The 16,226-nt window shown below is 43.8% G+C and overlaps 1 protein-coding gene across 1 annotated transcript in view; it reads right to left on the reverse strand.

The window, feature by feature from the left end:
- Positions 1 to 2,051: 2,051 nt before the first annotated feature.
- The window catches only part of shoc2 (SHOC2 leucine rich repeat scaffold protein), a 21,430-nt gene continuing 7,255 nt past the window's right edge, over positions 2,052 to 16,226 (reverse strand). Inside the window, exons 2-9 of the mRNA XM_072670944.1 lie at positions 10,067 to 11,124; positions 9,473 to 9,610; positions 8,334 to 8,464; positions 6,715 to 6,903; positions 5,785 to 5,907; positions 4,057 to 4,194; positions 3,635 to 3,752; positions 2,052 to 2,270 (exon numbers count right to left, since the gene is read on the reverse strand). Coding sequence (XP_072527045.1) covers positions 2,062 to 2,270; positions 3,635 to 3,752; positions 4,057 to 4,194; positions 5,785 to 5,907; positions 6,715 to 6,903; positions 8,334 to 8,464; positions 9,473 to 9,610; positions 10,067 to 10,763 — 1,743 coding nt within the window. The 5' untranslated portion in view covers positions 10,764 to 11,124 and the 3' untranslated portion in view covers positions 2,052 to 2,061. The remainder of the gene's footprint in view (positions 2,271 to 3,634; positions 3,753 to 4,056; positions 4,195 to 5,784; positions 5,908 to 6,714; positions 6,904 to 8,333; positions 8,465 to 9,472; positions 9,611 to 10,066; positions 11,125 to 16,226) is intronic.

Raw genomic sequence — 16,226 nt, forward strand, 5'->3', positions numbered from 1 at the left:
TTTTGGACGCAGCCCTTAACCCTGTGATCTGTACTTTAACAGCCTAGCCTATGCCTAGTGTGCATAGGACAGGGTAGTATGTATGGGATGGTATACTACACATGCTATGCTGTGTTGTAGTCCACTATACTGTACGCACTACACTAACCTAGACAGCACCCAAAATCACACACTAGCCTGTACACTGCACAGGGGTCAAGGCTGCATCCCAAAAAGCACATCATCATCCTCACGTGGGGAAATAGCACACTCATTAGTATGCAACAGCGTAGGACGTGTAGTATACCATACAGGCTGTGTTCCAAATCGCAGACTGCTAAACTAAATAGCGGGTAAAAATAGCAGAGCGCCACCAGTAGTACGCTCATCAGTACAGTGTGTGTGTGTATATTATATATATATACACACACACACTCTAGTACACCGAGGGTTCTCCAAGCGGGTTCTTTACTGAAGAGAACAGTAACAATGAAGCAACTGGCTCCTTGCCTGATTTCATGGTTCTTCTAATGGTCCTATATAAAATTGTGATAACTTCAAAACCCATCTGAATGGTTGCCCTGGTTCCTTAAAGACGGTTCTTCAAAGAACCTTTGAAATATGGTTCCATACATAAAGGACTCTCTTTGTTTTCAGTACTACACAGAACCTTTTCCCGCCTAGAGCACGAATACGCGCCATTGGTGGACGCAGCCTAGGAAAAACGTGGACCTCCAAACGGCACTCGAACCCCACCCCCTCCCCGAGCCCCCTGCACATAACTCGGCTAACGGTTGCCGCGGTGATCAACTCCAAGCATGTGATCCTCTAATTCAACCACGTAATTTTTTTTCCATCGTTTATATCGTTTTTATTTATTTATTGATTTAAATTTGCAAAAATCTCTAGACAAGGAAGCCGCAAGAGACCCTACGCAATCGACGCTACGCAGATACAGCCATCAGTAAGGTTCAACACAAGATGTTTGTTCAATCTGTTAGTGGATGGGAATGGATATTTATATATTAAAAAAAAAAAAAAAAAAAAAAGGCAAGAAATAAGTCTGAAATAATCATAATAATAAAAACGTTATATAAAGGAATTATTCAATAAATTATGCTTTCATAAAATCATCAGTTTTGTATGAAACACCTCAAGAACAATTATGTTCAGAAAGGAACCAGCAAACCATGCTGGATAGGCACAATTTCAATGTGTGTATGTGTGTGTATACATATTTTTATATATATATATATATATATATATATATATAAAAATAAAAAGGAGAGGAGAGCATGGTTTCACAACACTTGTTCTCAGATACCCAACAGATATAACCTCTGTACAAAAACAAAAACAAACAAAAAAAAAACCCGAACCATACGACATGGGATGTTTAAAAATAATAATAATAATAAAATAAAAAATAAACAAAAAAAAAAAATTCTGAAAATATCAGGAGGATAAACTATTTCTTTAATAAAAAAAATATTAATAAAAAAAATTATGGCAGCAGCAGCAAAACAAATGAAATGAAGAAATGAATTTTTGTTTCGTTTTTGCATACAACCGTTTCATCTCGCTTTAAAATCATTTAAAAGAGGACTGAATGAAATTGGCAAAACACTCGGAGAGTGAGAGAGCGAGAGAGAGAGAGCGAGAGAGAGCTTCGGCATCCGTACTCCTAAAACATTGATCGCCCGGTTTGGCAACAGAAGTCTATGTAATCATTCCTCGTCTTCTGTTCTTGTCTGTTTATCTATTTGTTTGTTTGTTTGTTTGTTTAAACATGATTGGGGGGTGGGAAGGGTCCTAACTGGCTATGATTCGTCTATTGGTGTGATCAGTGATCCGGCGTGGAGTAAACCTGCCTCGTCGTCTCGTCTTTTGACATATATCTATAAATGACGAGGACGTCCCCAAACTGAACAGTGAGTATTTCTGTTTGTTTGTTTCTTTGTTTTCCTTTCTGCTGTTGTTCTGTTTTTTTCTTTTTGTCGGTTCTTTTGTACAGTGCTTTCCCCCCCACCACCCTCAACTCCCCCCCGCCCCACCCACCCCACCCCCGGCGGGGCTGGGCGATTACACCATGGCGCGGTAGGGTCCCTGCATCTTGAGAAACTGGATGATGAACGAAGGGCCTCCGGCGACGATCTGCGGCGGGAGGTGGCTGAGGGGGCAGTTCTCGATGCTCATGATGGACAGCTTGCTGCACAGCGCCAGCTCAAAGGGCAGGCTGTGCAGGTTGGGGTTGTCGTTCAGGTACAGCTCCTCCAGGTTCTCCAGGGTGCCTGCGAGAAAGGTGGCAGGGTGGCGTTATTACAGGAGTAGGGACACTTCAGCCGGCCAATAAGCTCAGACTTCCTTTGACTACGGCCCCTGAATTATAACGCACTTCCTGTAGCTCAGCTTTGTAGCCAACTGGTATTTTGGCGACAGTAAATTTATTCACCATGGACCACAGGACAAACCATGTAAAAAAAAAGTATAATAATAATAATAAAATTATTATTATTAAAAAAAATGTTTTTTCAAAATTGTAACATTTATTTATCAGAAAAATGTGTAAAATAATGCCAAAGTGTCCATCATATGCAAATTAGTATGATATTTTCACCATATGATACAAATTATATATCAGTTTTACAGTATCACAGTATTTCACAGTTCATCCTCGTTATTGTTATTATTTTTTAGAAGTTTTAGTTATTTTAATAATTAATTATTATCATTCTTCTTATTACTATACACTGACTCGTAAAGGAATAACAACTTTTTTGTTTATGTTTTTACGTTTATGTTTAAAACAATGCATTAATTCAATTATATGTAAAATAAATAAACTAAATAATAAGGTAAAGCTCTTTTGAATTGTTCTGTTTCCAGCTAATGATCATTTAATGATTATTTACATAACAGATTAATCTGCTGATTATTTTCTGCATCAAACTCGATTGACTGGTAAAAAATAAATAAATAAATAAATAAAATAAAACAATTATTATTTTTTCAATAATTAAGCACATTGATTTTTCATAGCATGGTATACCTAAAACTGGTACACTGCTGCGACCCCAGTGCATATTAAGATGTTTCAGATTTTAATTATTGTAAACACAAAAATCACACTTGTTGTTCTAGAAATACTTAATAAAACACCAAAAAAATATATTTTGATAAATTATTATTTTTTTTAATATTCTAAAATAATTTTGTGTACATAAAATAACTAAATACAACAAGTAATTCCAAATGTTTACATTTATTAATAGTGATAATAGTAATACATTTACGTATATATTTTCCGTGATTCCAAATTCTAATTTTATTATTATTATTTTATTTATTTATTTTAAAAACTGTGAACGTTATCTAACTCTTATACTCATTTGTTCTGTAGTGAGTGAACAGTTAGACTACTTCTGCCTCCCCGATCTTAACAGTAAAATGCACTCCTCACCACCTACTGTTCAAGATTTCTGTCAACTGTAATACTAAGCATTATAAACACGCCATTAAATGGGAACTACATTATTGATTTTTATATTATATTATATTTATGGTAATAATTTTATCAATCAATCAAACAAAAACAAACCAAAAAAAAAACCCTGCCATCTTTCCTACGAAAGTGTGTGCGCACATATGTACTCACCGATCTCCTCGGGTAGGTGCTGAAGGAGGTTCTCTCCCAGCCCCAGGTGAGTCAGGTTGGTCAAGTGGCCGATTCCTCTTGGCAACGTGGTCAACTGGTTATTGGTCAACACAAGTTTCTAAAAAAGACAAACCAAAACAAAAGCATCCGCTTGGAATCAGCCTGAACGAGGAATGCAAGAGTGTCTGTAAGCCCTCATTACCGTCATAATTAACATCCCTTTAATAGGACCTACAATAGAACCCTGGGGGACTCCCCAGGATCGGCTGAACCTAACCTTTACCAGCAGTTTCTGCTTTAGGATTAATAGCAGAATAATAAACTTGGGGGTTCGAGGGGTTAACGAACACACACACACACACACACACACACACACACACACACACACACACACACACACACAGGGTGGGTTATATGAATACCTGTAGGTCTTTAAGGTAGGCGATCTCATTCGGGAGAGACTCCAGCTTGTTCTCCTCCAAGTCGAGCTCTCGTAGTTTCCGCAAGTTACCAATTCCATGGGGTAACTTCTTCAGAAGATTATTGGACAGGATGAGAACCTGTAGGTATAGAATAAACACAGAGGTAAATACAGAAATCATGTCTGCCAAGCCAGCTCATGCTTTGTAGGGACTAGAGATGAACTGATCTGATCTTAGTATCAGATATCAGTCCCTATATTAACAAAATGAGCTGTATCGGGTATCGAATAATCAGGCCGATCCATGGACCCGATCCCCTCCCTTTTAATTGGTTGATGTGAGACTGTACTAAATATTTATAGGTTTGCAATGTCTGATTGCTGCTTGTATGTTTGATCAAGTTACTTATTTATTATTAGGTTCAGCTGCTAGATTTTATTTTTATTATTATTAATTTACGCTAAAAAACTAAAATTGAAATAAGATTGATTACGGTTTGCGTTTTTGACAAAGTAAAGCTAGTTTTTCAGTTTTGGCTGATTTATTTGATTTATTTTAATATATTTTAAGAAGTTTGACTCTTTATTTTAGGGATGAATAAATAGCAATTTAGTACATTTATTTATATCTATGTGTAAATGTGTTATATTTTGTTTTACAAAGTTAGTAAAGTAATGTTTAAGTCAATCCTGATGCCTTAAGCCTTAAGAGGTATACGGTTTATCAAGTCAACAAAGGTATCGGATCGGTATCGGGTATCGACCGATATGCAAAGTTTAGGTATCTGTATCAAAATCGGAACTGAAAAAGCCAGATCGGTGCATCCCTAGTAGGGACCTTTGTAGGTAAAAAGCATAAAGTAAATAATTATAAACTAAATGATTTAGTTCGGATTAGTGCTACACTGCAATGCACAAATACAGCTGAAGCAAAATGACTGAACTAACATTTTTACATAACATTAAACTAAACATAAAACAATAAACTAAAGTGTTTGAGTGTGATGTTTAATAACGCTACAATTCTCCACATTTCTTAAGCCCTTCCTCGGCTTTACTCCATTAAGCAGTTTTCTTATATGTTAAGCTTTAATAATTTACATTATTTATTGTATTAGTATATCTTCTATTATAATATATAAACCCAAAAATCTCCTTTTCAGGACCCACATCTATTATCAATAAGGAACTATTAACTATTAAGGCATAGGGAATGAGAAATTCTCATAGGGGGGATTACAGTCTAGAAAAATTCAACATGCTCCACATCAATTTCAGACAAAGGCTAAATATCGGTTGGTGGTCTTGGTTGCCAAAACTGTTACTTACCAATTACCATACACAAATGACCACTGTTTACTATTTTCCACAAATAGGAAACGTTTTAGTAACGCTGGCCAAGTTTTAATTGGCTCATAAAAAAAAAAGTATATATATATATATATGTATGTATGTATGTATGTATGTATGTATATGTGCACACACAAAAAAAGGAAAATATATATATATATATATATATATATATATATATATATATAGATATATATAATATAGCTATATTTTTGTTTCCTTTTTTTGTATATATACATACAAAAAAGGAATATATATATATATATATATATATATATATATATATATATATATATATATATATATATATATACATATAAAATTCTGACGTAGTCCGTGTCCATCTACGAAATTTCCGAAAACAGGAGGTGTACCGTACCTCGAGGGACGCAAGTCCGCAGATATCCTCGGGGATCTTGGTCAGCTGGTTGGTGGCCAGATTCAGCTCCACCATGCTGGTCCACGTGCCGAAGTCCAGCGGCAGCGACGTCAGCTGGTTATCCTGAAAACAATCATACGGGCACAAAAGCTGCTGATTCTGGTGAAGCTCAAATAAAACGCTGTCCTGTTAAGCAAAACGGGGGTAGGTAGTGGGGTAAGGGGGCACTTGCCAAATGGCCGCAGTCGCGACACCCGTTTTTTAAATTTTTTTAATTTGCTTATTTACTGCATTTTTAATCACGAGAGCAGATGCTGGCCGGTTGGGCTTCAAAGAACAGAGCTGCTATCTAATCTACATCTACAGCTATTGTGAGGAGTGTGCTAAACATGCCTGCGTGCCACACTTACAACCCAGAGAGCGGCCTGCCAATTTCCCACCTCACTGGGGCTGTTTACGGATGGCTGGGGCATCACCTGGAATTGAACTAGCGATCTTCTGATGCTAGGGCTCGCACTTAGATGGCTGCATGATTTGGGAGCCCCCTGTTGTGACTTTAGAACCGTTATCCCAAAGGTGAAAAATGCATCCCAGTATCCCCGGTTTAATAAACGACAATTTATTATTATTTTTTAATTAAATTCGAAAATTCTGCTGCAGTGTTGCCCTGAACTTAAAAAACAAACAAACAAAAACACCACAAGAAATATATAATACGCAATATCAAGACCATCAACAAACTACTGAGGTCAAGTCCAAATATTGTACGATTAGTCAACAACACGATTAGTGCTTGGTCCCCGATGATTGCCGCTGGCAATGTAATTTTCAGGTGGTGCTCTCCGCTAACAGGTGCTAGCTCATTACAGCCAGGTTCAGACCCGTACGAGAGTCGTTGCTGATTTGCCCCCACCTGCACCCTCTCCTCACCTTCATGTTGAGCTTGCTGAGGACCTTGGCACGGGAGAAGATGCCGAAGGGGATCTTGTTAATGCGGTTGTGCTCCATGTTAAGTGAGTAGATGGTGGAGAACTGCGACGGCCCGCCCACCGGGTACGACTGGAAGCAGTTCCGCGCCAACGTCAGACTGGTCAGGTTCACCAGGCTCGAGAGGAGGCCCTGGAACAACAACGACAAAACATCATTCAGCTACTTTTGCTGCTGACACAGATGTGCAAACGCAGTACTGACAGAATAGGACTCTCTGGAGGAGATGAACCTCATGAACCTATTAGCACCATGCAGCCGAATAATGCCAGGCGTGGGCTGTAGAGGGGTACAAAGCCCCCCAGCATTAAGCTGTGGAGCTCTGAGTGTTCTCTGGAATGACGGATGGTTGGTGCTCCATCCAGTACTTTTCTATGGGAAGAGTTGGAGAGTTGAGGATGATGAGGTGAGGTGGGATGGTGATCATCCTCCTCCAACTTCCTGACCTCACTAAGGGTCTCGTCACTGCTCTGCAATGCAATCAAATCCTCACAGCAATGCTCCTTCAAGCCTTGAACAGAAGGGAAAGCTCCTCCAAACAAAAGCAGGATCAACCCTTTTTTGATTTCAGACGGAACAACACGACGAATAAGCAGGTGTCCCATTACTTTTGTCCTGTGTAGATATCAATAATAACTTCATTTGAAGTCAGATTTTGCTCTTTCAGGTTGCCCTGGTTACTTCCTTAAGAAGGAAGCCCCCAATGAACTTTGCTACCACGCTTTCAGGTCGGCGCGAGTGTACGAGCACCCGAATCAACTGACCAACCCGATAAGCCGATGGAGCTGGTCAGGGCCGGGCCGGGCCGCTGGGTCAGGGGTTTAAGGGTAAGGAGCTTAGAGAGTGACGTGATGGCTGTGGCCTGTGATGTGGTCTTTGTCTCGAGCTGGAGGCTGCGTCTAGACGTCTGGCGGAGGGCTGCTTGACGTTCTTGGGGCATCCAGAAAACCGACTCGAGGAACGGTGATCCCACTTAGGGCTGGAGGGAGACTCCTCTCGACCCACGTTCTGAACTTATGGCTGCACCAGTTTTATTTCATTTGCTTATTAACTGCATTTTTAATCACGAGAGCAGATGCTGGCCAGGTGGGCTTGAAAGAACAGAGCTGCTATCTAATCTACATCTACAGCTATTGTGAGGAGTGTGCTAAACATGCCTGCGGACCGTTTACGGATGGCTGTGGCATCACCTGGAATCGCACTAGCGATCACTTGCATGATTTGGGAGCCCCCTGTTGTGACTTTATAACCGTTTCTAATCATAAAACTGCATCCCAGCATCCCCGGTTTGATGATAAATCAACAAATTATCGAAGCCATGTTCAAATATTGTACGATAAGTCAACAACACGACTAGCGCGACAGGTCTAGTGCTTGGTCCCCCGACGATTGCCACTGGCAATGTCATTTTCAGGTGGTGCTCTCCGCTAACAGGTGCTAGCTCATTAAGAAGCTTCGCTTAATTACAGTCAGGTTCAGAGAGCACTCCCCCGCCCCAAAACGAAAGCTTTTCGTGGGATATTCGTCCTTTAAAGCTGCTGAACGCTGCCGGTAGCTCTTACCTCAGGCAGTACAGAAATGTTGTTGTTTTCTAGGTTTAGCTCTTCCAGCTCCCGGCACTTCGCTAACGATCGGGGGATTGCTGACAGCCTGTTGTACCGCAGACCCAGGCGGTTTATACTCGACAGATTGCCTGAAACAATACAAAAACACCAGAAAAAAATTAATAATAAAAAACACACAGTGTTAAATTCTCCTGGCTTGGAAGGTCCGTTATTGCAGACGGAGGCAGAAGCATTGTCTTAGACCAGAAGGTGATAATAATTTTCAAAGCCGAGGTTGACTTTTCCTTTTTTTTTTCAGTTATTATAAGAAAGAAAAAAAAAAAATTTAAACACACACGCACACACATATATATATATATATGCACAATTATATATATACACACACATCAGTATATGTATATATAATCAGTGAAAAAGTGGCAATGTTATATTTATAAATTCAAAAATAATAATAATAATAATAATAATATAGATATAGATACACACACAATAAATAAAAGGTTTTATACACCTGTAGATATAATTTATTGTTAATATTTTTATGTTGTAATATTTTGTCAAATTTGTCCATATTAGCTATAGCTAATCAGCGGGAAAGCTATAACTTATTAATCTGTATAAATTAATAAATAATATGTAAAATAAAAATAATAAAATAAAACTATATATATATATATATATATATATATATATATATATATATACACAAAATACATACATAATTATAAAATGTGTCACTGTTTTTAATATGTACATTATGTTAATGTTTGACTATTGTCATTATATTAATAATAACATAATAGTAATTATTATTATTCTCCTCTATTGTTATTATTATTTCTTTTTTTTCTTTTTTTATATATATATATATATATATATATATATATATATATATAATACACACAAGCCAGGGCATGTTTGATGTCTGGAGCTCCAAGGCTAGTGTAGCTAGCATGTAATGGGTGCTTATGTACACATCAATGCTGCAGGCCTTAATCATTACACATCAGCCTCAAAGCATGTCGGCTGTGAGCTAAACTGGCTCTGGAGCTCCAGCCCAAAGCTAACAAGGCAGGACGAAACAGAAGAAGGTGGGCGGAGAGGTGGGCGGAGAGGTGGGCGGAGAGAACACGCACCTATAGTCTCAGGTAGGTCCAGAAGCTCGTTGTGCTGCAAGTCCAAATTGGTGATCTGTGTGCAGTTGCCGATCTCTTTAGGAAGGTGCTCCAGCTGATTGTGGGCCACATCCAGAGTGATCAGGTTACACAGCTCCCCTGCAAAGCAGCCGCAGACAGGTATTAAACACCCAACTAATTACCCAATGCCGAGCACAGGCCAGGGGGGGTATATAAAGTCCCCCAGCACTGGGCTGAGTGATGGACCTCCATCCAGTACCTTTGGGATGAGCTGAAATGCTAGAACTAATAACCCATACCTGTTTTCACTAAAACACTTGTGGGGCTAACCACAATCAAATCCTCACAGCAATGTTCCATTAGAAGTTGGTCAGCTCTATAGCGAGGTCTTCAAACATACCCTTGACTTTGGAAGTCAAGAAGCACTGGATGAGCAAGCGTCCACAAACTTTTGGTTATTTAGTGCATGTTAGAACAGCACACAGCAGCCTCGAACCTGTGGAGCAGAACAGCCCACCCCTGGATCTAACAGGGATCTAGAGGCCAGCGACCTCACATCTAACGCATCAAGCTTTCAGACCTCTGGTCACTCACCGATCTCGGCGGGCAGCTGCTTGATCTTGTTCTCGCGGATGCTGAGCATGGTGAGCTTGGCCAGGTTGCGGATGTCCTTCTCGACGGCGGTGATGCGGTTGAAGCGCAGGTACAGCGTGGTGAGCGAGGTGACGCGGTACACCACGGCCGGGATCTCCCGCAGCTTGTTGTGCCGCAGGTCCAGCATGCGCAGCTTCTTCAGGTGGTCCAGCGAGTCGGGCAGGCTGGTGAGCGAGTTCTCGCTCAGGGCCAGCGTCACCAGGCCCGACAGGCAGCCCACCTCGGGCGGCAGGCTCTGCAGCTTGTTGCTGTACAGGTAAAGCTCGGTCAGCTGCGTCATCTCCTTGATGGACGAGGGCAGCAGGTGGATGGAGCGCTTGGACAGGTCCAGGCGCGTCGAGTTCTCGTCCCGGCACTTGCTGAGCTCCTTGATCACCTCGGCGTTGCTGGACTTCTTGCGGATGCCCTGCGCCGGGTTGGGCCGCTTTATCGTGTTGTCCACGGAGAAGGCCACGGCGGGCGGCGCCCCGCTGGCGTCCTTCTTACCGTCTTTGGCATCTTTCCCTTTGGTTTTGGACTCCTTGCCCTCTTTGCCCAAGCTGCCGGGTGCCTTCGGCTCCTTCTCCCGCTCCTTGCCGGACGGCGCTTTCGCCTCCTTCTCCTTGCAGTCCTTGTCTTTGCCTAAAGCACTGCTCATGGTGAAAGCGCTTCGGCCCGAGGGATCATGGGATCCTAAGTCTCTCTCTCGAGCGCTGGCGTTTGCTCCCTCTCCCTCTCGTTCGCTACGCAAGTAAAGACCTCTAAAAACCGGGCAGGCGCGCTGCTATACCATCTGTGCGCCTGCGTCCTGGTGTCCGATCGTTCTCCGAGAACAGCCAAGGGGTCTATCTAAGCGGCTATTAAACCTCCATGAGGACGAACAGAGCTCGACGGCGCCACAGAAGGTCAAATGAGGAGGCCAGCAGCCTCATGCTTGGCTGAACTGCACGCGCTCCCACGGCTGGATCAGAACAGGGTCGGGCAAAGCGGTCGGCAGAGGTCGCATCTTCTGGGTTCGGCTGCGGAAACAAGAAACAGCGATTAGTAGGCAGATTAGTGGGGTCTTCAACGGCCAACGAAGTGTCCAGTGGGACCCGTTAAGTAAATTTGAAAGATAACCGACGAGAAACCGCCCTCCTGCTGGGCGATCCGATCTCAAGTGGCCAGCACAAAGTAAACAGGTGCAAACGAGGATCGGATCGCTCAAAGCACATTCGGAGCGGCTCGATGTGCCCCCAACAGCCGGCGCCGTCCACCGTCCACAACTACTGGACAAAGGTGACGCTCATGGCTGGTGCGCAAGCCCTTCCTTCCTGAAATCCGATCACAAGTGGTCACAGGAGATGCCAGGTGTGTCTAAAATGCCAGGTGTGATCGGACCGCCCGAGACGCATGTTAACGGCAGGTGTGAGGAGGTTACCCTGGCGCTAAGCGTCCTGAGCTCCAGTTAGGTTGCATTAGCCGCAGTTTGGAAGGATGTGGTGGAGCTTCGCTAATCTTGGAGGAAGCACATGCTAGATGGTGGGTGGGATAACAGCATAGGCGTCTACGTCCTTCAAGCAAGTCCTCGACTCCCTCCAAGCTGCTCACCTGTAACCTCACACTGCTCTCCGCTAACCTCAGCCTCCAGGGTCAGGTGCGCCAGAGTCTTTGAGCTAGCTATGAAGAGGCCTTGCGTCAGCTAGCGCCGTTCGCTCCAAAACTCAGCAAGGTCGACAGCATACAGTCCGCAGATGTTCACGTGCTGGCGTCCAGCTGTGCGCGACGGGGTGGTGTGGTGCGGTGCTTGAGTGTCTGTGTGTATAGCAGGGTGTCACTTTGGCAGGGTGTTTGTATAGCGACTAATTTACGAGCGCCTAACACGGTATGCACGTGAGAGTGCTGGAGGGGGGAGGCTGTTCGAAATCCAGACAGTGTTCAGTTCTAGTCCCCCCCTGCCTCCCTCTGTACCACCCTGACCAATCACAGGGCCTTTCGACTCAGAAGGCACAGGCAGAGACCAATTCTGGGAAAGTTTCCGGGACAGGGACTTTCCCAGACGAGTCCTGGACTACACAGCATGCTGAATGAGGGTTCTCCGTCGAAAGGCAGAGGCAGTCCAGGACTAGGCTTAATCCCTACGGCCAGCTGTCTGAATTTACCCCAAGAAATGAGCCCCACAGGGTAAACTCTCATACCACAACTAGCCACTGTCTGAACTGACGTACGTCTGGGGCAACTCGCTTCTGATTAGCTGAGTTGTTTTGCGCCTTGTTGACGTAGTATGACTTCAGAGAGCGAGTAGGCGGAGCTAAACTGGTCTACGACTTTTTTTAGCAGCTTCGTTTTATACATTACGATACAATGCTAATCCGATACGGCGCAATACAATCTGAGGTACGGACCGAGAAGCCTCGATACACGGGGTAAACTCGTATAACTAGCCAACGACTGAACTTATGTATGGCTGGGACAACTCGGCTAATGTGATACACCGCTAATCCGAAACGCCACAATGCCACAATTCGAGGAAACGGCAATTTAACGTCAATCTGAGATGCTGCGATACACTGCTATGATGACAGCAGTGAAATTCGTATTAAAACTGGCCAACGGTCAACTTCCGTACGGCTAGGGCAACTCGCTTCTGATTGGCTAAGCTGTATTTTGTCTCGTTTAAAAGCAATCTGATCTGGTGGAGGTTTTGGTGTGTGTGTGTGTGTGTGTGTGTGTGTGTGTGTGTGTGTGTGTGTGTACCATGTGCGTGGTCGGTCAGAGCCCAGATCAGAGTGTCAGAAAGGTTAACGCTGCTGAGAATAATCTATGGGAGCGGCCTTCAAAGCTCGGACTCCCTGCAGGTCACGAGACCTTTCTGGCTGAAGGATTCATCTCCCATCAAATGAAGCCCCAACTGAACGGACGAGGCCTTAAAAACACACGGCACTAAATACAGTGAAATTATCATCACGCTAATTAGATTCTTAGACACTAAGAGTGTCTGATTTAGCAAAACAGTCGCCATTAGGAGGCGCTGTGTCAGAACTCCAATCTGAAACACTGCAGTACAATTTGAGGTAGAGAGATAATCAGATATGTTGTGATACAGTCTGATCCGTAATCCAGTTGGAGATGAGGGTCACAGCCTCAGATTCCGAATGTTAACTGTGATCCGATCCCCCCTTCCCCCCACAGCAATCCTGAACTGTGATCCGATTTCCACCCCAAATTCAGATTCTGAACTGCGATCTGATTTCCCTCAATCCTGATTCTAAACTGTGATCAGATTCCAGCCTTAGATTTCAAACGTAAACTGTGATCCGATTCCCCCCATAGCAAATCTGAACTGTGTTCCGATTCCCCCCAACTGCGATCCTGAACTGTAATCCGACCCCTCCATAGCGATCTGACTCCCCCCATGATGCTAAACTGTGATCCTATTCCCCCATAGCGAATCTGAACTGTGATCCGATTCCCCCCATAGCGAATCTGAACTGTGATCCGATTCCCCCCATAGCGAATCTGAACTGTGATCCGATTCTCCCCATAGCGAATCTGAACTGTGATCCGATTCTCCCCATAGCGAATCTGAACTGTGATCCGATTCCCCCCATAGCGAATCTGAACTGTGATCCGATTCCCCCCATAGCGAATCTGAACTGTGATCCGATTCTCCCCATAGCGAATCTGAACTGTGATCCGATTCCCCCCATAGCGAATCTGAACTGTGATCCGATTCTCCCCATAGCAAATCTGAACTGTGATCCGATTCCCCCCCAACTGCGATCCTGAACTGTAATCCAACTCCCCTCCATAGCGATCCGACTCCCCCCAATGATGCTGAACTGTGATCCGATTTCCCCCATAGCGATCCTAAACTGTGATCCAATTCCCCCTCCATAGCGATCCTGAACTGTGATCCGACTCCCCTCCATAGCAATCCTAAACTGTGATCAGACTCCCCCTAATGATGCTGAACTGTGATCCCACTCCGCTCCATAGCGATCCTAAACTGTGATCAGACTCCCCCCATAATGATGCTGAACTGTGATCCGATTCCCCCCATAGCGATCCTGAACTGTGATCCGACTCCCCTCCATAGCGATCCTAAACTGTGATCAGACTCCCCCCATAATGATGCAGAACTATAATCAGATTTCCCCCAATAGCGAATCTGAACTGCGATCTGATTTCCCCTCAATAGCGAATCAGAACTGTAATCAGATTTCCCCTCAATAGCGAATCTGAACTGCGATCTGATTTCCCCTCAATAGCGGTCCTGAACTGTGATCCCCCTCCAGTTCTGATTTTGAGCTGTGGTCCGACTTCCGAAGTATTTTATTGGATTATTTTGCGGTCCTTCTCAACTCGGATTATCAAAGCACTGTTTAACTAAACTCAGATGAACATACAATATTCAGTACAGTCATATTTTAGCCAATTATGAACCTGACAGGAAAAGGACCCACTCAGCAGCTGCTCCCACTGACCCCCGGTTCTAGGCCAGGCCCGCGTTCCTGTCAGAAGCTTCTGCCGAGGCTACAGGTTACGACAAGCATCTCGGAATGAGAGCGCGAGTTTCCACATCGCTCAGCTGAACAGCAGAGCAGTGAGGAGCCCCGAGCTCTCTGATCCCCCCCCCTCCCTAATTCAGAATCTGAACTGTAATCTGATCCCCCCCCCTCCCTAATTCAGAATCTGAACTGTAATCTGATCCCCCATCCCTAATTCAGAATCGGAACTGTAATCTGATCCCCCCTCCCTAATTCAGAATCTGAACTGTAATCTGATCCCCCCCCTCCCTAATTCAGAATCTGAACTGTAATCTGATCCCCCCCCTCCCTAATTCAGAATCTGAACTGTAATCTGATCCCCCCCCTCCCTAATTCAGAATCTGAACTGTAATCTGATCCCCCCCTCCCTAATTCAGAATCTGAACTGTAATCTGATCCCCCCCCTAATTCAGAATCTGAACTGTAATCTGATCCCCCCCCTCCCTAATTCAGAATCTGAACTGTAATCTGATCCGATCCCCCCTCCCTAATTCAGAATCTGAACTGTAATCTGATCCGATCCCCCCTCCCTAATTCAGAATCTGAACTGTAATCTGATCCGATCCCCCCTCCCTAATTCAGAATCTGAACTGTAATCTGATCCGATCCCCCCTCCCTAATTTAGAATCTGAACTGTAATCTGATCCCCCCCCCTAATTCAGAATCAGAACTGTAATCTGATCCCCCCCCTCCCTAATTCAGAATCGGAACTGTAATCTGATCCCCCCCTCCCTAATTCAGAATCTGAACTGTAATCTGATCCCCCCCCTAATTCAGAATCTGAACTGTAATCTGATCCCCCCCCTAATTCAGAATCTGAACTGTAATCTGATCCCCCCCTCCCTAATTCAGAATCTGAACTGTAATCTGATCCCCCCCCCTAATTCAGAATCTGAACTGTAATCTGATCCCCCCCCCTAATTCAGAATCTGAACTGTAATCTGATCCGATCCCTCCTCCCAAATTTCGATCCTGAACTGCGATCCGATTGCCCCCCCCCCCCCCGAATTCCAATTCTGAACTGTGATCCAATTCCCACCAATTCTGATTATACACTGCGATCCGATTTCCCCTCTCAAATTCAGATTCTGAACTACGATCTGATTTCCCCCAATTCCCATGACTCCGCGCTGTGGTCTGATTTTCTCTTTTCTGAATCTGACTCTTAACTGGGCTCACCCTTCCCCCCTAAATCAGAATGGAAAAGTGTTTATACTTATTGTATTTGATCTGAATAAGATCTCAGATTTCACTCGGACTTTTACACGGACGCCACAGAGGACATTCTCGCCCTCAGCTCAGACTTGGACGTTTGAGACTTATAAGGATAAAAAGCAGAGCTTTCCGACCGTCTGACGGAGGAGCTGCGACTCGCTGCACTAAACCTGAAGCCAGGAGAACGGAAAGACGGTGAAGATCCGAGCGCGGTTTAGCGCCGGACACGTGCTAAAAACAGGCCCAGAAAACAGATCGGACTGTGTCTTTAAACAAAGGCGCTGAGATTACGATCTAAACGAGAGAAGAGAAATTGTGAGAGACTGAGAGGTGTTATCTCAGAAAGAGAGAGAGAGAGAGAGAGAGAAAGTAAGTGA

Source organism: Salminus brasiliensis, chromosome 25 (assembly GCF_030463535.1).
Source record: "Salminus brasiliensis chromosome 25, fSalBra1.hap2, whole genome shotgun sequence".
In the NCBI taxonomy this organism is placed as follows: Eukaryota; Metazoa; Chordata; class Actinopteri; order Characiformes; family Bryconidae; genus Salminus; species Salminus brasiliensis.